The sequence below is a fragment of the Phycodurus eques genome, chromosome 12, assembly GCF_024500275.1.
Source record: "Phycodurus eques isolate BA_2022a chromosome 12, UOR_Pequ_1.1, whole genome shotgun sequence".
NCBI lineage: Eukaryota > Metazoa > Chordata > Actinopteri > Syngnathiformes > Syngnathidae > Phycodurus > Phycodurus eques.
In genome coordinates this window covers 3,015,801-3,040,199 of record NC_084536.1, presented here as the reverse complement: position 1 = coordinate 3,040,199, position 24,399 = coordinate 3,015,801, and the positions used below count along the sequence as shown (strand labels likewise).

Sequence of the window (24,399 nt, the reverse complement as noted above, 5' to 3'; positions counted from 1 at the left end):
TTTGTCTGCTAATTGTCACTTTGTGATGACATAATAGGTGCTGCGTCCGAGGCGGCAGAAGACCGAAGAGGGCCCATTATACCATGAGAGGCACCGCCGGGGATTATGTGATGACGATATGAATAATGCTCTTTTATCTTTTACGCAGTTTATTACCGAGTGAGGGATAAACAGTCCCAGCTTCCTCAAGCTCAAATTTAAACTTTGTCCGCTTCCCCCATGACTGCGCACCAAATTCCTCAGCACGCATCAGCGCAACTCAGCCGCTTCATTGCACTTGAACTAAGTGTTTCTTGCTATATGCAGTTTTCCTCCACTTCTTCTGTCATACAAACGCTTCATGACTTGACACCACTTTTTCCATCGCAGCATATGCAATATGGGAGCTATCTTAACCTGCTGAAAACATTTATGTCCTTACCTTACCTTAAACAACTTTGACATGACCTTTTCATAAAAATGTACATATCATGACCCAAAAGGTCTGTAAGCCTCTTCTCAAAGGAGCTCACTGAAATTAACTTTGAGTCTGGTCTCACAGATCTTTACTCCTTGGAGTCATGATGAAACAATGTGTTAAATATTGAGCCCAAATTGAAACTCTTACAAAAGTGCAGTTGAGTTGTAAAGAAGCGGGATTTCAAGTTCTGATTTTAGGTCATGTGGTTGTTTGTGGTTGTGGTTAGCATATCTGCCTCACAGTCAAAGATTTTGGGTCAGGGTTAGGGTTGCTCCCTGAACTGAAGACTCTAAATTGGCCATAGATGTGAGGGAATTTATTTAATTTTTTTCTGTATGTGCTCTGCGATTGGCTGGTGAGCAGTCCAGTGTGTGTCCCGCCTCCCGCCCAAAGTCAGCTGGGATAAGCATCAGCCCAACTGCACGCAACCCAAGAACAAGCAGTATAGAAAATGGATGGATGGATTTAAGCATGTTGCTACATCATCCGTACTTTGACCCGATTTCTTTAAAATCATCCTGGGAGTATTAGTATAACCCTTCAAATAGACAAATGGACCCATAACCTCTCAAATCAATCTCCAAGGAAGAGTGAAGAGGAATCCTGCAGCTAATAACAGAGCGCAGACATGCAGAGCGAGCGAAGGAGTAGCAACTGGCTACTTTCCAGGGCTGCCGCAGGCCAATTAAATGGTGGGAATTTAACACTCGACAAGGAGAAATCACTTTAACGAATGACCCGAGAGGGGGGTGGCTGCAGGCACTGACCCACTGACCAGAATGCCAAGTGGGACCTGATGACTAACAAACCGAGAGCAGGTCACATCAACTTCTCCATTGACACACTTGTCAACACAGAGGCCCTCCAGTCCCTCAGCGCACCGTATGTCCGAATCGAAACGAACGCCGCAGTCCGGTATTGGAACGACCAAGGTCGAGGTCAAATACGATCCCGACCATTTTTAGAATTAACTTTTCCTAGCAAATACTGTAGGCTGGGGCAGACCGAGGTATATTCTCCCCGAGTGGCCGTTACCCAAAATGTAATTTGCCTCGCCAGTTCCTTATTAAACACTGTGGAGCAATGTTGCCTGGATCGAGGAAGAGCCAGATCCATTTTGGGGGGCGATCTAAGCAACGCTGTGCTTGGTGGAGGTACGCGTTCTACAGGGTGCCCTTCTAGTTGTGTTACATCTTTTAAAACACACTCTCTTGGGCTTTGCGCAGACTGCTGGCCTAATGCACGTATCCTCGTCTTGAGAATAGCACATCTAAAGGAATTCATTTGCTATTTCGCTTTCATCTTGTTTTTCTACGCACAACATCACTCTGTTTTGTGGCCAACTCTTTTCCCGTGTCATCTTTTGTGGGAACGGTGTAGTCGTTTGGCTTATCTTAAGAAAATCTCACCACGTCCCTTATTCACCATTTTGTAGGTCTTCTCAAAGTACATGCGCGTATACAAATACAACTTTGTGTCTTTATGTAATGCTCACCGCAGCCAACCCACTCGAAACTTCTACTTATGGAACCTGACACCATGATCATCTACTTAAAAGCTTAAAGCAACATTTTTGCCGCCTTGCAGTCTGCTTTGATCTTTTTGAGTTCCAAAAACGTTTGCTTTTTCCTTGAAGGAAGATTCAACCAACCATCCACCCTTAAAACTATCAATCCATTCAACCAATCTGCCATACAATTCTATTCTATCCACTGCAAAACCCCTCATGCGTCCAATCCAAAACCACCAAGCCATCCATTTACCGAATCACACGACACCCCCCCCTCCAAAAAAAACAAGACAAAAACCAAAACCAAACACCCATTCATCGTCCATTTATCCCATCCAGCAAACCCCACTGAACCTTCCATCCAGCACGATTATTCTGCACACGCTTGTTTGATCCCATCCCCGCTGACAAAGTGTTAAAGGCGGGCAACATTCTGGACAGACCTCCAGTCAATTGCAGCGCTGACACAGAACGACACGGACCTTGTTAGGTTTAAAAGCATTTTATGACCTCTAATATACCTTACTTTTCTTCCTCTGATCTTCGACGTTTCTGCTGTTTTGTGAAACGTGCCGAATGGTGAGGCATGCGGGGGGTGGGGGTCTCAGTCGACCCGCAAATTTACTTGCTTGGGAGCTGGTACCAGAGATGGAACAATGTCTGGGCCTGAATCACTGCTGTGATCTAGCAATTTGGTCGAAAATCTGCGCAAAAGGGGCTATAGACAACAATCCTCTTTCCCAAGCCATCCTGAATATTTGAGCATGCTTCTACATTTCAAGGAAGGTTGCTGACAAATGACAGTGGTATGAGGAGAGCCCCCGAAGTGTTTACGCACAAACACGGGCTGACGATGTCCCGCGGTCCTCGAAACGCGATGAGATCATTTCACTCTGGCGAAACACCTGAGGGAACGGTGCATTAGCTGGATCTTTGGATGACTTTCAGCCAATCAGAAGCGTAACGGGGGAGCGCGTTAGGATGTTAATTACCGACGTGATTTCCTTAGAGACGAAGGCCGTGTTTCATTTGAGAGTCTGCAGTGCTCTTGCCAAGGTGGGGCTGCACTTCAATCAGTGTCTCCTTGAACCCCAAAGATGCATTAAACAAATCCTTACAATGATAAATCATTACTCATTTTGCATTCACTTCTACACTTGATGATTTAAGAATTCATTCTTGCCAGCACCTCATTTAGAGCACATCAAAATGCAACAAATATCGCCCTAGTTTCACTTGTCTCTTTTGTTTGTTGTTGGTGAGACCATAACTAGGGTATGTTTGCCATAGTAACAGAAATGTTTCTTGCCTTCTCATTTTATCTATGAAAGTTGAGAAACAGGGATTATGTCCTGAAAATGAAATTGTGTGTACACCAGTGAAAAAAAAAAAAAAAAAGAATATGCTGGTGATAGATTAGTGTACACTGTGTTGCAGTATACAAATTATGTACAAGTCACTTTTATTTGTCTTCCAAATGAAGTGACATTTCACCAAAGCTGATGCAGCACCACTTCCAAATTCCCATGTGAAATAATCACTTGTATTGCATTGTTTAATGGGGACGATTGTTAAACATTACACATCGAGTCCTACTCTTAACCTTTGAACTGCTGTATGTTGCTACACGGATTTACTAGAAAATGTGTGCGATTTCACACACGTAAAAGACTGGCTCGTGAACTCACCAGGACAGTTTCTTTTGGGTTTTGATTTCAGCGGATTTCAAGGTGTGAGTGATAAGACTCAAAGTCTGAAGACTTGCAGAAGCATATGCATAATAAAGAAGCTGAACATTTTAAATTTGTTCGTGGAAACCTGTTGACACATTGTGCTGTTTGAGCCATAGAAAAAGCAATTTCCTCCAAGAGAAAAACTGAATAATGCGTTTTCCCATTCAACGGTAAAATGCGAAACGAAAGCAAATTTGAATTTGCCACCCCCAAATATGACAGCCTCGAGCCTGAGAAGAGCTTACATGCCGCCTTTGTTCAGGTGAAGATATAATTGCTTGTCACAGGCAAGATGTTTTTGTGGAAGACATTTTACTTCCAATAGGTACTATAAACGCTCTTTGTTTCAACTCGTCGGCGTAGTTAGACATTTTGTCTGCCTTTATGCCGAGGAAGGGACTCTCAAAATCGCCCACCCTGGACATGATGAACCTACGGGAACTGTGTTCCAGGTTCTAAAGTATTTTGCTGGAATAATAATTGGCATGTAGGACCGGCCAATGAATGTGTGAAAAAAAAAAAAAAAGAAGTCTATAACTGTACAATCCGATGCGGGAAAGCCACAGGCAAACACAAACACGAGTCACTGAGAGAGAGAGAGAGAGAGAGAGAGAGATAAACCTCTTTAAAGTGCCTGTAAAAGCTCACAATTTTTCTGTCTGGAGAAAGAATTTGAGCGTGAAATTTTCTGCCTTGGAAACATTTACAGAGAGACGGGATGGCGGCTTGGTGTAACGCCGGGTGTTGAACACCTGACGCCCACTTCTTCTGCGAGAAAGATCGCCTTGTAGTAGCCAATGAAAGGACGACCAGTGAAAAGAAAAGCAGCCAATGACGGCACAGTCAGAAGGCTGAGCGGAGCAGAGGAATGCATGGAGGCAGCGCAGTTTACACAGCAAGCCTTTTTCTAACCGAGGGATGAAGTATCAAACTTTGTGTTTTTAACACCTGACGTTCACGTTTCTCAAAAGCAGTCCTCACTGTCTGACAGTTGCTTTTCTCTTCGCACCAGGCGCTGACGTCTTTCCGCATTTAATTACGGGATGCTCTGTGATATCAATAACACCTGCCTTTGCGATGTTTCGTGTAAAAGGCAAAGGCGGATGAATGCCTGTCCTCGCGGCAATATCGCAAGGTGTCTAATGGCTGTGCACTCAATTTCATCAAACAATTTTGCTGGAAAGAAGCAAGTAGAGATCCTCGCAAAGATGACTTGAGGCAAGTGTGATGTGTGAGGAAATAACAAAAGCGTTACTTATGAGTCAGTGTTTTGCAACCATTTGATGTCTCCCACCCTGGGAACCAAATTGAAAACAATTCCCTGCAAACCTCAACCTGGTTGAAAGGTCGCCTGCATTTAAACGCAACTGTGTTCAGACGGAAAACCATCAATGCAATTTGAATAGTTTTCGCTCAAGTTTCAAATCCAATTGAAATGTGGTCGATGTGGCAGTTAAGATGCAAATGAGAACAGCATGAAACTCCAAACGTACGCTGGCACAAAGGTTTATTTAAATCAAATCACATTCAAGCACACATAAGACAATAAACATCCAAAGGAATACACCTCCTTTCCTCACTTCCCTTTTGTCACTCATTCCTGTTTTTCCTCATCTTTCCTTGAGAACTGCGGCATTTCGCCTGCGTGGATTCTTGCCGCAGTACTCTCTCAGAATGCTAATATGCTCGGCTGATGTGGGTCAGGACTTAATCCTGTAGAAATGATTATCGCTGCACGACTGGAACTTGTGCTGTAGGATATCATTACCATTCTGCACTTTTCCACTGCGCTATACGTTTGCTTTGCCACCACGACAATCACGTCACTCGTGAGAAAACAGGCACGATCAGGGTGTCCATTGCATGTGGCGTGTTTGGCAACAACCTAGCAGGTATTTTTATAGTTTTGATTGGAAATAGGTTTAAGGTATCTTCAAACGTTTTTTTCCTTCTTTTTGTATTACTTTAGGGGCAATAGTGGCCATGCTCCATCCCTGTCTGATGACCCTGACCTTTCTTTACCTAATTTGTGTTGGAGGTACAAACCAATTTTGATGAGCTACATGTAGACAAACGAGTTACGTGAAAGTAATTATGTTGTTTAGATTCTGCATTTGCTAGCCGAGACTGGACACACAACTTTAGTGACGGAAGGTTCCGTTACATGAACTCCTCTTCCGGAGGTGGGACTTTGTATAAGGTATATAGCCTTGGCCTCCCGCTTCTGACACCATTTGTCACTGAACTCTGAGGAAGAGTAGGCATCTCACATTTCGAGATGTTAAAAAAAAAGAGTCCACACTGACCACGGCACCAAAGATCCAGGCTCTTTGGCCAAACGTTGGCATTCACATTATCTGCCTCTTCCATGCCCCACAATAAAGTCCTCACCGAATGTGCCTCAGCGATTTCCGAGGTCTAAAGTATCACAACTGTTCCATCACCACAACCATCCCTCTTCTGAAATCCTTTTTCAGTGAGGATTTGAACCCGTGTCTATTGGATTGGAAAATATTGACCGTGGCTATAGATCTGGGCTCTTGGGCATTTACTCATTACAAGCGGGCATGCCACGTAAGCCCTCATGGCTAACCATCCCACTTCTGAAACCATTTGTCACAAAACACTGAAGTGGAGTAGCATCAACCCAGATTTGAATGAGCCTGGTGTGGTCCATACTAGTGTCCCATTCCAATCAGCCTCGTGCCTTACGGGTCATTCCAACTGAGCAAGTCACAGGTGGTTTCAAAGCTCCAGTCCGCCCGGCAATAAAAATATGTCCTCCAGTCCTGATAAAACTCCCCCTGGGCAGGATCTGTTTGGTGGCCATTGTTAACTATCTTCCAATTTTGTCTTTTACATCTATCGCACACCCCTAGCTGCTGCCCCTATTACTTCTAGATAGGAATTTGGATTGTTCTGCGCATTTTTCCACAGACCGTAATCAAAATCAGCGTTTAACTTGCAACATTACATGTGAGGATGGGCCGCAATCTACCTGCAATACAAGGTGAAGTGAAGGTACATGCAATCACGAGAGCTTTTTTCTCCAGAATGAGCCCGTGTGGCCGCTCAGGTGGTGGGTGAGGGGCTACGCCTGAAGGTGATGTGCTCTGGCCGTAGAAGAGAAGAATGACAGCAATGGCGAGATAGCCGCAAAGTTTTATCTCCAAGTGTCCGGGCTCGCCCTCAGAACCGGGGGACGCGACGGGCTCGGGGGGAAGCTCGAAGGAGCCGCTCTCCGCTGATGAAAAAGTCAGCGGAGATGCGCATCAGACTGTGAGAAGAACTCTGTGTGGATGTGGCTATTTAGGGGAATCTGTGGGAAGAAAATGGGTAGATGGAGAACTCATCAAACAGCAATGATTCTTGACTCAGGCATGGTGTGTGCTGTGTGTGTGTGCATGCTACCAATTCACACGTAGAGCCAAGCTACCTGAAAAGCAGGGGGGGGATCTGGGTAATGGAAAAGTTAAGCCCAAGAGGAAATGCTATTATTCTATCATAGAACTAGTGCACTCATGTGTGCTTGAACAAAGAAATGTGTCCGCATAGTTTCAGAGCACCTTTTTATTTGTATTTTTATTGCCAAACTGTCCAACTTGTGAACCTTCAGTGCAAACATAAAATCCGAGAATACATATTAACATTGCATGAGCTTCATTAAAAGAATGACTCTCCAGCGGAGAGAGAAGCACGGGATGTAGAAAAGTCAGCAAGGTAAACTGCTTTCATTTCATTTAACTGCTGCTACTGCTGCCGGAAAGCTAAAACTGCAAACACGGGTTAGGTCTATATATTTGCCACGATTGTTTTAGTGTCAAAAGTTGAATTTTTATATATATTTATGTTCCAAAAGGTGGCAAGCGATAAATTGAGACAACTGTGGGAAGGAACCAAAAGTGTCAGATGGTTCTGTTCTACTGAGCAGAATGTCAGAGAAGGCCTCGCAAGCTTGGTCACACTTCCGCATACGAGCTATGAAGGTGACGCACTTATATGTTTTCATTTGCCTCCAGACTTTCTCTCTCCCGGAAATCAATCCAGCGCACGCCGCGACACTTACGCCCCAGTCACGGCTAGCGCTGGCCTCATACTCCTCGTAGCACAAGAAACCGCCACTGCGTTAAAGGTCACATTTGCCAACAGCGCAGTACTCTGCGTTCATAAAAGCCGCCGAGTCCTGGAAGACTTCGACCGAAAGAAACTCGAGAAAAAAGACTTTGGCTCACAAGAGTCTTCCAGTGGAATGTCGCAACTCCCAACGCTTCGCCTCGCGTACAAGTCGGAATTTCAGCTAGAATGTCAAAAGCAAGGATCGCTGCATTTTTTCCCCGTCGTCAATTAAAAGCAAAATCGGTCCAATGTCTTCAACCTGAGATCCAGAACATTATACTGCAATATTGACTAATGAAGAAAAACATTTCTTCAATGTTTTAAAAAAAAAGTTTAAAACTAAAGTGCTTTGGAAGAAGATGCCCGAAAAAAGACAAATTAGCGAACGTCAGCTGTGATCGGCTCCAACTCAACGGCAACCTTAATGAGGACAAGGGCTAAAACTAAATGAATGAATGGAAATTAAGCATTTTAAGCTGCTACATTCTTCCTTGAAAAACTCCTCTTGCACGGATTTGAACAATCTGAACTCGTATTCACAACTGAAGAGCTTTACCTTTCTTGTTTTAAAGCACAACATGATCTATTTTGGACTTCTCACCGCTTGCTTGCCTCACACCAACACCCACTCTCGCCATTTGCAAAACGGCTCTGGATGGACTTTGACTTGCTGAGTCATGCGTATTGACTGTGTTTGTATACCTTTGCTACCGTAATGACCAGAAAAGGCCTCAAACGTTGCGCTGGCCAAAATCAAATCTGGATTTGGTTTGCACTCTACTTATTCATTATCTTATCGATAATTATATTAATAAAAAAGTTGCTCATACATGATTGTGATTCTGTGGGCCTTCCGATGACCCTCAGTAATTTCTATTGCTCCAGTGTAGAAATCTTTCCGATTTATTTTCTTCTTCTGCACTTTTTGGAGAAAGCAGCTACTTTGAAGTTGTCACCTGATCAATCATAAATCATAGCTACTCCCTCCCCTCCCATTGCCCATACACACGCACACACATACACAGTAAAGCCACTTATTCTTGGACTTGTGGCAGTCAATTCATCCCAATGGCAGCTTCCTTTTTTTTCCACACCGACGACAATTTATGAAGCGATGTTTCCGCTCTCCATCTTCCTCGACTGGCTCTCACTCATTTTGTGTGAGAGATGGTCGCGCCGGGGTACACGATGCTACATGGGTGCTGATGATTTGTGCAACGTGCTAACAGCACGGCAGTGAAACACAATGCATTCCGTGACACTGGTTGACATCTAAGTTGTTCCAGTTAAAAACATTTTCCCATTGCAAAGAATCTGCAATGTTATTTCATTAGGTTCTCTGGTTATCGTGACGTTTTTGCGAGTATCCAAAAGATGGCAAATTAAACTGCTGGTGGAAAGGAACCTGAGCCAAAGCACACCGCATCATGTGTTCAAAAAAGGGCTTTTTCTTCAGATTGATTGGATCCAAAAAAGGTTGACCTCCGCTACCTGCCAATCGTGTGTTGGATATCATTAAAAATACATTGGGTTCTTTCTTGAATATACTGGGAGGGGGGATTTGGAATGAGATATACACAATATACCACAAATAAATTCTTCTCCATCACGACTCCCAGCTGCGCATCCATGGTAACAGAATTTCCTTGTTTCCTTTTTTTTTCCTTTTCTACAAGGGGTGATTACTACCACAGAAAGTAGTTATTAAAGGAAGTAAAACTGGTAGTTAGAGTGCCTGATGAAGAAAGCAGTTAGCAGCGGAAGGAGATAAGCGGCGAGGAGAAATTGCAGAGAAGGCATAAATAGCGACAGGAAATTGTGTCGCCTTTTTACTGGGTAAATTAGAGCTTGGGACGAGAAAAAAACCTCAGCCGGTGTCCATCTTTTTTGTCATTTCGACCATCAGAAGAGTGTCAATGGATCACTAAAAGCGGAGGATTGTTCTGAGAAGAAACTCCAGATTTAACATTTGTTGTACATTTCCATTTTCTTATGGGACATAATTAACCGTGCAGAGTATAATAAAGAGCCAAATCAACACAAATCGCATTCAATCATAAACTATGAGCAAGAATCACATGACCATCTAGCAAGGTGTAGGACAGTAATTCTGAATATGTGAAAAATGGTTTATTTTGTATTGCATCTCAGTCATCAGTCATGGCAGTCCACAAATGTTGATGAAAAAGCAACCGGTGTTTTTTATTATGGCACTGCGAAAGGCCGTTTTATTTTTAAAAGATGAAACAACTTCCCATAAACACAAAAACAAAACAACACACACGCGCACACAAAATCCTGCCGCCTTGAATTCGACCTCGTGGATGTATTATTTTTAATGAAAAAAAAAAAGAAAAAAAAGAAAAAATGACACCAGCCTATTTTATGGTGCTATCGCTGCACGTTTTGACCTCGTCTTGCGGAACTAGCGGGCCCGGGAGGCTGGATGGGGGAAGACAGCCATAGAGAGGCCATTAACGCACTTGTAAACCAGTCAAAGCTATTTACCGCATGCTGCGCCTCTCGAATTACCGACTGCGCTCAGGATGCATACTGCAAATGACAATTAACGATGAGCCGTCGACACATCCGCACACTTGCGTGCTCTTCCCAAGGCAGCCGTTTGGTGCAGATCTCCCCATCTCCATAGCAACGTAAGCTGCCGTGGGCGATCGTGGCATTAAGAAGATTGATTGTCATAAGAAAATCAACAGCGGAGCAGAATGAGGGCATTGCTAACAACAATCGCACGCTTCAGTGCAACAACTGTGGATTTAGCCGGCTCGCTGGCCGACTCCTCCCGCTGCCGAACGATGCGGCCGCACGAAATACAACAACTGAGACACATTTCGGTCGTGCGCCACCTCCGGTTTCCTAATCAAACCTTTCGCTGACAACAGCAGACGGAACGGCGGCGGCGTCTCGCTCTCCAGGTGCTTCTCGGGTGTTTAACCGCAAGCTTCTCCAGCTCGAGGAGTCAAATAGGGCCAATGAACGGTTGCTGCAAGGCAGTGGGGCACAGATTTGTCCTCTGTATGCTTGCATTCGCCACTCCTTCACGCCACTCGTACTCAATATGGTCTTCTCACGGTTCACACTCTGCAGGAGATCATTTTTCTCTGACTTTTCAAGGAATTGTTCAGTGCTGATCCAGCTCCTATGACAGACATGGATTGTACCATATACTGTACACTAATATATCTCTCTACCTCTCTTTGGAAGCCTAAATTCCATTTTCTATACTATTTATCCTGTTTAGGGGAACAAGGAGCCGGGCCCCATCCAAGCAGAGGTTACTTTCTACCCAGCAGCATGGTTTGCAGTTTAAATATTTCCATTGCAGAGAGTCCAAAATATCAAACTCATAAAGTCCCACTTTTCAGCCCTCTTTCGCTGGTGTAGCGGGAGTACAAGTAATAGTGCTCTAGAGTTTGCTCGTGTCTTTCAAGGTTTCTGTATGATCTTTGTTAATTCAATGAGAAACATTAACGCGCCATAATGGTGTCACGCTATTCAAGTTGCGAATGTAACTATCACTTCAACGCCACAGAGTGGAAAAACGAGCCCGATCAGGATTTATTGAATAAACACCAAATTGCGGGTAGGCTGAGACTATCAAATCTTCAACGAAGCTAACGTGCTTGTTTGGGGACGGTGGGAGGAAGCCGGAGTACCCAGAGAGAATCCTCGCAAGGGAGAATAACTCCTCACAGAAACTTGTTGTGATGTGGAAGTTATCTTGATCTGAAGCCTATTACACCCGAAACTGGTCACCCATCACAGGTCACACATAAACAACCAACCAATGACATTCACACTTTGGGCAAAGTGTCACACGCATGGTTCGGAATGTGAGAGGAAGCCCGAGTAGCCTACCTGGAGTAAATCCACGTGGGGAGGACTTTTAAAGCTCCGTACACAAACTCAGAACATATCGAATTTTATGACATGCTAAGGTTATGTTTGCTCACGATTGAGTTGGAAAATGTGATGGACCAGGTCCACTAGTACGAGCAAAAGGCATGTGCTGACCTATTCCCAACAGTTTCCATATTAGTCCACATTGTAGTTGATAGAAAATGAAAACCCAAGAATAGATTTCGCCGAAGAGAAAGTGACTGCATGTTGCCAGGTGGCCCCTGCCTGCATGTGCAATGGCTGGAAAACTGCCTTTCATGACACTTGGGAATCCTGCTTGTTAATCATCTTTTACCTTTTGGTGTCGTTGTCGTCGTTAAACAGCAAATTGTGTTTACTATTTAGGACTCCCTCGAGGCAGCCTCACCTTTTGAGTCGTTCCTCGTTGTTGTTCATCAAATGTTATCATATCGTACTAATGAACCGAGATGACTACGTACGAAGCGGAGGGCCTCAGCTGAGCCGAGCAATCAGATCTTATGTAACGAGGAAAACATAGAAGGAGGAAAAGAAACTGTAGGAAGCCCTCTGGGGATGAGCCTCCTCTCTCATCTGTTCATCCTTCCCCTTCTTCTGTTTCTCGGTCTCTTCATCTTGTTCTGTCCAGCATTCCTCTCTGCGAACGCGCCGTTCTAGCATCTCTCGGCAGCACTCAACGATCTGCCTCTGTGTGTGCTTTTTTTTGTTTTTGTTTTTTTTTTTGGTCCACGATGAAGTACTCAACACCAAAGCTCTGTGTAGCTAAGCGTCAAACTCTTGTCGTCCAAACGCTGCCACTCGATTGTCAGGAACATCAGTAGGCCCGAGTTTGGGAGTTCTGACTCGCCTGCTTTTTCATTTTCCCCCTTGCACCTTGCCTTGTTTTTTGCGGCACTTGTTTTTCTTCATCTGTCTGTTACGTAAAGGCAGACAGAAGTAGAGCAAGCTTCAAAGTGAATGGCAAAGCCGCCTTTTCCCTACTCGCTTCCCACTTCATGCGTGTCGTTCCAGTGCCAACGCCATCCCCGGTCTCATCATTTATTCTAACTTCTCCAAGCCGTTCCTATTACTGTAAATTTACTGCACCATTTTTCCGGAGCCTCTCTGATTCTTACTGATTGCTTTACCGGAAGATAGGCGCTTATCCTTCCAGGTGACAGTTTTTTGGAAAGTGAAAAACCTCAAGCAGGAGTTGAATCTCATTAATGCTGCCTTTTCCTCCTATCTGCCTTTGTTGTATAAAAAAAAGAGAGCGAGGCGGGGATGAGTAGGGCGCGCCTTCCCTTTGATTACCTGTCAGTGGGCCCCAACAGCAGATGCAGAAGAGGTAAAAGCTACCATTACCTAAATCACTTCTCTTTAAAGACATCGCCCTCGCTTAAAAGGGAAGAAACCTTTACCGGTGACTGATTCAACGAGAGTGCTCTGAGCAAACTGGATAATGGCGGGGTTATTAATAACACGCACACACATACTGTACTGTATGTGCATACACAAAGCGCTTGACTGACAAGACTGAATATCCATTTTGACAGACATTGTTAAGTAAGCTCAGGCCAGGTAGACAAGTCCAGTCAGATGAACTCATTGGGGGCGTGGTCCTAACAGTAAACTGGTAAAGCCATTTTGTGCGCAGTTTATGTTCTGGCAACAAACATCGGAGGCACATCACTTGGAATGCACCTTTACCACAAGGTCAGTTCAACTCGGCCGTCCTTGCCTCGGTGATTCCAATGTAAATTGAACCGCGGGGGGATAGGACACTGAGTGGGATTTGAACCCTGCTGCCACTACATTACTAATGGTTCAATAAAATATGTGAGACTTATGGAAACAAGCCACCTATGCCAAAAGGTGGCATTCAATCTCAAGGTTACTGTGAATGGGGTATCAAGGAGGATTTGACCTTGTGGCTATGTGACCCACTTCATTAGTAATGGGACAACAGTAAATACAAGGCTTCTGGCAACACGCCACCAGTACCAACTAACGGCTTATCCTTGCCATCTTCGGTGGAAAGGTGGCCTACAGCTTGGCCTGGTGACCAGTTCTTCACAGTGGGGGATTGTGACTGAGTGGGATTTTGACCCCACACCAACACCATTACATTTCTCATGGAGCAAGCGCATATCTCAACCAGATTAGGCGGAAAGTCAGACTACCTCGCCAACCACTGCATTGATCCCGCTCCAGTTGTCAGCTATGTGAATAACTTCACTACTAATGGTGTGACTGACATGTAAATGGAAATGAGTAATCCAACAAATTACTTCCAGGTATGAAATGTTTCAAAGAGTATTTCTTAAAGGTAACAAGCCCATGACACTCCGCCTAGCAGAAAGTTGTCTCGCCAAAACTTTTGCCATGCATCTCCTTTTCTGAGACTCATCTTTTTTCTCCAGGAAGGCCAACGACGACATTAATTGGGCAGCGGACTGAGGAGCCAGTCAGACGGCTCTTACGCACTGACAGCGTCTGCCACCGATTCAAGGCGCTGAATCGGCTCAACGGCTGCTGATAAGGTCTATTAGAGGCAGGCATGCCGGACAGGCCTGTAAAACTACAGCCACTATAAGACAGCGGCTGACAGTCCAGCGACAGGCGGCCGCCTCGGGGAACAAACGCCCTCCATTCTTCTGCGTTTCCTCACACAGCTAACGTCAAGCGACCGCTAAACAAGCGTCTGGATGTGACGCACAGTTTTGTGTTGTGTCTGTCTCGCACGTTTCTGTGCATCCTGGCATCGACCCTCAACCCAACCCCATCACCCTTCTTATCTCGCGCTCTCTGCCGTCAGCCCAGTACCGCGTCGCTCTCGCTTCATTTATTACGCCGCAGCTTTCTCCCGCGCTACTCGGTGAAAAATGACGACCGCTCACACGCTTAAACATTTCGCTTCGTTCCGCTGACACACTAGTTACCGTGCCGGGCAGCGCGGGTCACCGAGCAACCGAGGGACTGGGGGGCTCAAGCAACTTGAATGATAACACCAAAAAAATCACGCACATCTGCGATATGACTTTTAAAGCTATTTTACACAGTGGTGTTGCATAGGTAAGCAAAGGATATAGAAAATATTGCACCTCTTAATCCAATATTGAACCCTTTACGGCCAAGTATATATTTTTTACCAACACAATTAAAGCATGATGCATTTGCGAGTGCAATTTTTCACTCCACCAGCAATTCTTTTTTTCCAGAACGAAAATAATAGTATTACATTCATTTGCATCTATTTAAGCCATATTGTAAATCCCAAAAAATGTCTGACGGTGACATTTGCCCTTAACGTGTCAAACTTCATGCCCCATCCCTGCATTGTGGAATTCCCTGGCACAAAGGAGTCCAAAAGCAAAAGAGGCAATGTAAAAGGGGTTTACGTAACAATAGCACACACTAAGAGTTGGAGAGTTTCAATTTTGCAATGCATTTGTGCGCGCTATTTTTCACTCTACCCGCTCAGCAGATAATCTCTTTGATGACTAAACAAAATAGCAGTACATTTGCATCTAATTAAAACATGTTGCTTATTTTTTTTAAAAAAATGATTAAACTAACATTCATTCGTATTCTCTGAGGTCCCATACTGCACCAGTATAGGAAAAACTGCAAAGGCATTCAAAATGAGGCCAACCATTGAAAAAGTCAACGGCAACAACATCAACCTAAACTACGGTGCCAGTAACTCCTTATCAGTCTGGAACAGCTGAACATTGAAAAACAGAACATAATTGTCAGTTCTGCCTCTATTTACACACTTATTTTTTAACATCATGGTTCATTCTTTCCTAATTTTGATTTCCCCCTCCAAAAACAAAACAAAAAATCAACTCCTTAATGTGTCCCAACTTTGTGTTTTGCTTTTTGCAATTTTGAAGAAAAGCTTAAGAGGTTAAGACTCCTGCATGACCATATGTCTCGATCCCTTGTTTTCTGACTATCAACAGTGCTTCAAAATGTTTTATAATGGCAACTGTCCAAACAAAACAAATCAAAATGAAGAAAATGAAGATCAGATTGTGGTTGACATTCGACCACGTCCGCTGACCAAAAGTGAAAATGATGTGCTGCTTTCTCGTGCCAAAAAACCCCTGAAGAGAACGAGTTGAGATAGGCTACCTCGAGAAGTGGACCAATGAATGTGTGTGTAGGTGGGAAGATAGAGCGCATCAACGTGAAAAGAGGCAATTCAGAGACGTGGCTGTGGGTTGACCCCGGTGTAACTCTCCAGAGCAAAGTCAATTTCAATTCCACCTCCTCGCCAGAGTTGGGTGACATGTCACAGCTGTGCTCGAAACACAACGCTGTCACACTATCGATGAGGAGACAAGAGGGACAGGAAAAGATTGGACGGTCGAGTATAGGAGAGCTGAGGACGGAAGAGGGCACTCCTCAACATCAACAGTCTTCAGGCAGCCATCTGATCCTTGATGACGTGACCAGCGGAGGTCAGTGGAGGAGGCAATGACGGTGGGCAAGCCGTCAAGATATTTGAGGGGAAAGAAATCCTCTTTTACAATGGATGGAAAAGTCGTTATTTTTCTCAGAGTTTTTCGTGTCGCTTTTCTGTGTAAATGGAACATGGAATGCGGGAACCAACTCGATCTGGCAGCCCCACCATCAGAGCAACAACAGAGGCGGGATGTGCCAGTTTGTAAGGAAACGCCGGAAAGCCAGAACACAGGTGTTAAATTTATCACACGTATTGTGTCGAAAGCAATTGACACACTTTGACAAGAATTTTATAGGTCACGCCAGACGCCAGCGCTGATGTTGTGTTGTAACACATCTTAAAATCAAGGGATACTGTACTACTGCGTGAAAGCACACACAGTCACGGCAATATCCCACCTTCATTGGGTAGGTAAGGGAATGCGAGAAACGCGGTACAATCGTGTTAAACATCCGACACTAACCTTTCTGGCCCTGTTGGGTCAAAAGTGGTTGTGGCTGTCCCAAATGTGCAAAGCTGCAATAGGCGACAGCACAGTCAAAAAGTGGGTGTCCAGGATCAAAGGTGAAGAACAGGAGTCTGCTTTGAGTGACCCCTGTGACAGGCAAAGGAGCCGCTGAACATCTTCGCCGGTTAATCGTGGGTCGAGGCAAGAAGTTCAATCACAGCTCTCAGCTTCTGACGGGCATCCGACAATGATGTCATTTCCAAAATGGCTGACAGGAAGGGGACAGGCAGAAACCAAACTTTTTTAAAAAAATAAACCTTCGAACAACTATTTAAACTACAAACTGTGAAAACTTTGATGCACACTGAAGACGTTTTTTTGCGAATGTAGATTAAATAGTCATGTAAAGGGAAATATGCGCGTAGATATCAACTTTTAATGACTGCTCAAAATTGGTTGGGGGATTTTTGTTTCCTAATTCTAACAATATACAACAGTATCTTCGTATCAAAATATGATTTATGCTTTAAATAAATGTTATTAATATTAAATGAGGGCGCTGACGTGCCGCTGTTTCAAACTCTTTAGGCTGAAAATTGCCAGGTGGACTTGGTTCCCGCGTGTCAGTGCTGTTCATCAAGAACAGCTACACAAAAAAAGTGGTCAAATGCAGGTTTTTACAAGCAAGGTAAAACAGTAACAAACACAGAAATGCAGTTCTACATGACTGCACTATGTAACCACAATAATAGTGTAGCATTAAATCAATTGACAGTAGCAATTCAAGTGAGAATTGTTACAAACATAAAAAAAAAAAAAAAACATTTTAGTGTATAGAGACTTAAGCAAATACTGTAAAAACGGTTTATTTTTTTAATTTTCTGTTTTCCTAATCTCCCAGCAGCACCCAAACGACCAATAAATGGCAAATCCAAACCAGCTGAATTGCAATTTAAAAATGTCTATTAAGGATATTAGTGCTGCTTTGAAATCGCTTTGGAAAACTTGGAAGAGGAAAACAGTCAACACATTGCACATTGCAGTGCGGGAATGAGCGCCAAGGTTGACATAAACATTAACCTTCCTGCGCTCGCAGCCAATCCGCAGATTTGCCGGGATCTATTCTGGCTACACAAGCAAATCTGCTAATTGCTGCCTGATTGAAATGAAAAACGTGCGTCCGAGGCGCTGGCGTCCCGACAATGACGCTCGCGGCATTGCGGGTGTGACTAAGATGGAGATGACAAAGATAGATGGGAGCGATGCGGGGGAAATCGGCCATCTTCCGAGTTGCAGTGCTGCTGCAGATGGCAAACACGTGAGCGATGTTGTCGTCGCTCACGCGGTTGTGTCCCAAACTGTGAAATAATACTTTCATTACTTTCCGCTCCAATGTGTCCATCTGTTTGCTTTGGGGGACGGTAAAAGTCCTCAGTCAGTTACAATTATCACACAGTTTGCCACGAATGGCCGCTCGTTAGAGGCGCGTGCGACCTGAGCAGTGCGGAGACTCACACTAATATCAGCGACCAAAGCAACCAAGCGGAAGTGACGCTGGAGCCTCAACTCTCGAATGCCTTGACAGTCACAACATTTGGAGTTTTCTGGGGAAAATATGTCACGTCGTAACAACTGTCGTCAAGTGCGAAATCAGCTTCGTCATTTCAGCCAGCATCAAGGGATCAACGGCGCGTGTTTTGCTTTTGAGCAATACTTTTTTTTTTTTTCTTTCTGAAAAAATCATTTATGTAGATGGTTTCAGTGCCGTGATAGTTGGAAATAATGACCAGCACTCATGTGGCTCAGCAGTCCCCAACCACGGTCCATGGATCGCTACCGGTCCATGGGACATTTGCGACTGGGCCCCACAAAGAGACAGAACGATATTGCACAATATAATGACGCTCTTCCATTTTTGCCGTTGCTATATTTAGTTGTTCCTGCTACATTTTGTTAATAGATTAAAGTATTCCTATCTTTGAAATCAATGATGCGTATTTAATTTTAGAGCATGGTTGGTGTTTATTGCAAGTGCCCACTGAGCACTGCCCCCACCCTCCACTCCCCAAGTCGCCTCTGATGATGGAGTGGTTCAAAGTAAGACCACAGGCTGCTAACAAAAATAGTCCAAAAAAACAAATGTCTGTGGAGAGGTCCTCCAGAAAGAGGAAAAGACCAATGATAACCCTAAAACAGAAGTAGAAGAGCCAACGACTTCCAAGAAAAAGAAAGCTGCATTCAAGAGAAAATATCAGCAGTCCTCTTCAAAACTATGGCTTTGTGACTCCAAGTGATTCTCGCGCACCAAGCCAGCGCTTCGTAATAAAGTAAAAGTTTGGGGACTGCTAATGTGGACTATAGAGCAGTCATGTTTAGCGCTGTAATGGTTTTAATTTGGAAGGCCTGTACGACTAGTATCCTGCATTTATTTGCGCCATTTTACAAGAAGGAGCACTGACAAAAAAGAGAGTGTTCGATTAGCCACGAGCTACTTAGCTACTGACTGGCTAGCTGCCTGATGCAAGTCACTTATGATCAGAAGGGAGAGTGTTACATGTGTATGTTTTAAGGTTTTACGTTACATTAGTCACCGACACTATATTATATATACATATATATATTATAGTACATTGATTATATATTATTATTAACATTAGCTGTTTCGTTGGCATCGAGCGGCGCAGGCATCGCCAGGTTGTTTTTACTGTTGTCGTTTGACAGAACGCTCACGTCACCAATGCGGCGATGTTGTGCTTGATGAGATGACAGTTTACTTTCCACTCTACAAGAAAAATATCTAATGTTAACATCTCGATTAGCCTATCTGTATTTGCGTAACTCCACAACACAAGCACTCTCCCTAAACCGAAACGTTTTGTGTTTTCACTTCAAACTACATATACAGTTAATAAAGAGTTAGAGACTCAAAGACTCCAAATATAATGAATCACTCTAGCTTTCATTTATGTTTGTATTTATTCAAATGCGCTACATTAAGTGTAGGTTCCATAACCCAAGAGATTGATGCCTTCTAAACAATGATAAAGATATTTTCTTAGACCTCATACAAAAAAACCAAACAAAGCCTCTCAGTCATTTCAGTGGATTTGTCGTCCATCGCCTTGCAATACACAGGCGCCACAGTCTATTGACATCGTATCAAGCCAGCTAGTTGTGATTGGGCCTTCTCAAGAAGCGCAATGGCTGCAGCGACGTCCAAGATGAAAATGGTCCCCCGTCTTTCCTGGCAGGGTTGCCCATTCATCTTCCTGCGTACTGCACACATTTTTCTGCTCTTCCGCTTCCCTCTTCATCTCCTTCCATGTGCAACTTCAAAATCCTGGAGGGCCGGCCCCTATCGCTGCGCACTCTGGCCACCGTAAATCTGTCGCGGCACCTCCATAAAGCTGCCCGGGGCGTGACTCGACAAATATTAAGGAAGGGGGGATGAAATAAACAAAAAATAAATACTGGTGGGAGAGACAACTTGTGTGCAGACAAAAGAGCCTTGCTGTCAAATAATTACCTGATGTGGGACACTCCGCAGGGAGTCTGTGGTGGATCAGTGCATGATATGATGTATATTTTCTATGTACTTTTTTTTACCTAACCTAAAACCTTAACCTCTGCAATAAACTAGACAGTTACGCGCTGACTAGTATTGTTTTTGTTTTTGAGTTTTTCGTTCGTCTTAGGAGACATTCACCACTTGCACACTGACTGAGGAGTATCCGCAACATTTGCACAATCGACATCGTCCCAGATTATCGCACTACGAGTCACTTTAAACTGCGTGCATTCCTTGAAGTCTCGACGCCCTTTGCACAATGGTCATTGCACCGGACTATTGCTATACTAGTCATTCAAACCGCTCTAATTGCTGGAGGACTCTTCATCGTTTTGCACAATTGTCAAAAATAAATCAATAAATAAAAATCTGTTTTTCTCAATGTTTTTATGTCTCCAAAGTGTTCTCTGTCAATTGACTGTCTGTTGTCGTACTGGAGCGGCTCCAACTACCCGAGACAAATTCCTTGTGGTTTTTTTGGGACATACTTGGCAAAATAAAGATGATTCTGATTCTGATTCTAAATAGATAAACCCTGACAATGAGGAAATGATCGTGGCGAAAAAAGGCAGGAAATGTTTTACGATTAATGGCTGTCCGTGTCCAACTGGTTTAGGTATTTCAGGGAGACAAATTCAATCAACTGAAAATTCTGCTTTTGATATCCACAACACGCGAGGAACACGAAACTTGCCGACAGTACTGGCAGCGCCCCCCTAAACGTTAACGTTACATTTTTAGTATTTAAACTGTATAACTTGTTTATCACATTTATCTTGTGTCAAAAGACAATATAACGTGATTTTAAAACATTGTAGTTTCTGCATTTATTTTCAAAGTATGACTCAGTAATACAGAGAAAATGAGAGAAAATGTGAATATTTACTTTGCAAGTTGATTCACAATGTGCGCACATTAATCTTCTGCTTGTGCCCCGAAAATGAGTTAGGGGCCACTGTACTCCTAGCAAAAAACAACAACAAAAAAACCTTAGTCAAGAGCCTTGCCCCCACTGTGTCGACAACTTCAGCAGGTAATCGAGTAAAGCTAGCCCCACTGTAATGTAACAACGAGGCAGAAGTGCAGAAGGGCTCGCTCACAGACACATTTTCAGACATAAATAAAGATTTACTTGGTGGTGTAATTTCACTGTTGGTGGCTGGGCAATCACTCCAGAGACCCGACTACAGTATTTGGATACAAGCCATGACAAATTAAAGTTTCCATATGTTCCCTTTAACATTTTGCACCACATTAGTGGTAGATGTCATTTTATAATTGTGTGACAGCAAGTGTTACAATCTGAGGTTAACCAGTGTGACAGAAAAAAAATTGTGTTCGGCTTTTGAGGTTACTGCAGCAACACACGTCCTCAGCATCTCAGCGCAAACAATAGAAACGGCAGAAGGGTCGGCATTGTGCACCCAGTTCGTGTTTGCCTGTGCTGACATGCGAGGCTGAACCTGTCAGTTTATCAACGGCAACAATTTTTCACTCTTGATCAGCCAACTGTGTGCCCAGCTACCTGCTCTGCGTTGGCGGCGTGAGGTGGGAGACAAAAAGCTTAACTCGCGGTGAATCATTGCGCTGTCTTTGTCTAGACCCCCGCCGCGCATCAGCTTTTCAGACCTCTCCATCTTGCGTGATGTGCCTCGGCATTACAGACATCGTTCAGCAGAGAGGCCCGCGCCATGTGCCTGGCAGCGTGGGCCCAGAGAGGAAGCAGCACGCTATTGCGCCCATGCTGCATGCGAGCTCACGCGTGGTCGGCCATGTTTTGACCCCACGTCAAGAAGAAGACAAACAACGGCAATTGGCAGCGGCCGCCTCGCCATGTGGTGAACGGGTGTATGGAACCCAGGCGCCATATGGGCTCGCCATTGTTGACAAAATAGCCCGGGGGTCGTGGAAAACACTATGAACAGGGAGTCATATCAATTGCATATTTTTGATTAAATGGAAAATGGATTGATTTATATGACATATATATTCTGCTATTCTGGATATTCTGCTTTCAGGTGAAATTTTAGGATGTCTAAAATGCACTACCACTATTACGGGTGAACATAATGTGTCCTCTAAACTTTTAATTTCATGTTCCCAACTGTATACTGTTTCAGTACGTTTTGTTCAGTTCAGAATTCCAAACAGATATTTGATCCATCATTCCACACATTTCCAAAGACGTCCACTTCTATACCTTTCTGTGACTCTTCCAGTCTCTCTGCATCTTCGTGGCAACCTGCTGGTGACACTCGGGGACACTTTTAAGATCAGTGGCCACTTCCCGCTGAGAACGACTGTCAGGTGTCGCCTTGGTCTCATGATATCAACATGTGAACGGAATGATCTGGAGGACTCTTGAAATACCAATCCTCATTGAAGCAGAAAATGCATTGGTCGATCCATGAATAAAACACCTGTTGTGAATTTTGCCATTCAGGTCCTTATTAAAGAACGGCAAGCTCTGCAAAAAGTGCTGAATGATTGAACAGTTGGACATTCAAAAGATTACAGAAAGTCAAATCAACTTCACCTGTAAATATTACACAGCAGTGCATTTTTGATTGATCATGAAATTACCTTTGAGGGTCAATATCCCTAACTTTTTGTAAGTAATTCATATTTACGTTATTTTATCTTTCTTAGACAGCAGTTGAGCGTGGGAGTGCCTCTGCTGGTTGCAGCCAAGAAGTACACTTCATTTTGCCTAAATTGCTTCAAGACTCAATAAATCAACAATCAATTTCACACTTAAAGATTAATGAGTCTATTATAACACCCATCTCTATAAAACACCTTCACATTTCTGTTACCAGCAAATACAGGTGTCACCCAGCACTCTCAGGCGCGTTGGAGAGGATTTAAGAAGTCTGTCAAGTGTCACGTGCGAGTGACACAGATACTAATAGCAGTGGAACAAATCTTACCTAGCTGCAGCTCCATGTTGCTAATCTTGTTTTCCAAGGGGAACAGGATCTTGGGTGGCTTGTCGGTCAGAGGGGCTGAAAAGGAGAGAGGCCACACTTTAACATCATCTGGGAGGGGAAAAAAAAAAAAAAAACAGCGAGAAAATGGAAAACCGTTTTCTCAGGATTGTTAGTCAACATTTATCCTGCAAACATTTGCCAGGGCTTTTCGATTTATCTTATCACCTCTTTTTCATTTTCAGAGCCATGACAAGACTCTGCCAGTTGACTTTAGGAGAAAAGCAGACTGCAGCCTTGGCCGGTCGCCAGATAATAGCAGGGCAATTGTTAAATGTGACGGACAAATGTGGCCAACTATATACCCGATTGACAACTCTTTGTTTTGTTACGGACCAATGACTTCACACCAGAATTTTGTGGGAAAATGGTACGATAATTAACGTAACAGGCATGCAAGTATCGTAACAACACAAGTGTCCAATATGGCAAACATGGTTCACTGTGCAAATGCTTGCTCATCTAGAAGGTTCCGCCTGACAGATTAAAGTCATTCGGACACAAGGTTTTGAAGAAGAGCATTCAGATCCAGAAGCTTCTGGAAACAAACCCCCAAAAAGATAAGATTTTCACTCTTAGTTTATTTTAAATAGCTTATTTTGTATTTCTTTTCCTTCACAAAATCAGATTAAATTATCTTTTCCGGATGCACTTCCGACAATTGTTCTGTAGTCAATTACATGTAGCTTGAACATGATTTGCAAATCATTGTATTCTGTTTTTTTATTTATGTTTAACACAACGTCCCAACTTCATTGGAATTGGGGTTGTACAAGACCGAGCAGTTAAGAGGTGATTGAAACAAGGCCGGGTCTCTGTTTAGATGCCGCGTTTCCGTCACTATCCTCTTCCTTCGCCAGACCAACATTTTTATTCGGCTATATTGCTTTGAGCACACACACATTTTCACTTTAGCGATAAAAAAAGAAGCCGGCATTGAATAAAACAGACGACTCCCGGCAGCATACTTTTCAGGCATATCTAATTATGAAGCGGTGAATTTGCAACGGCAGCGTTTATAGGCCTCCCTCCCCCCTTCCGCCACCACCCCAAATAAATATGCTTCCTCTGAGTGTCCTCACAAGCTTTCTTCTCCGGACTTATTACCAGACCTCTCTAACAAGCCCTTTGAAAACTCAGCGCTTTTGGGAAGAAGTCGACAATGCAGTGTTTGCTTGCTGGTCTTTGGGAAAAATGGTACGCAATACATGGCTCGTAGGAGGTGAA

The 24,399-nt window shown here is 43.8% G+C and overlaps 1 protein-coding gene across 1 annotated transcript in view; it reads right to left on the bottom strand.

The window, feature by feature from the left end:
- The window catches only part of il1rapl1a (interleukin 1 receptor accessory protein-like 1a), a 188,068-nt gene that overhangs the window by 25,837 nt on the left and 137,832 nt on the right, over positions 1–24,399 (bottom strand). The window contains exon 6 of the mRNA XM_061692438.1: positions 23,116–23,190. Coding sequence (XP_061548422.1) covers positions 23,116–23,190 — 75 coding nt within the window. The remainder of the gene's footprint in view (positions 1–23,115; positions 23,191–24,399) is intronic.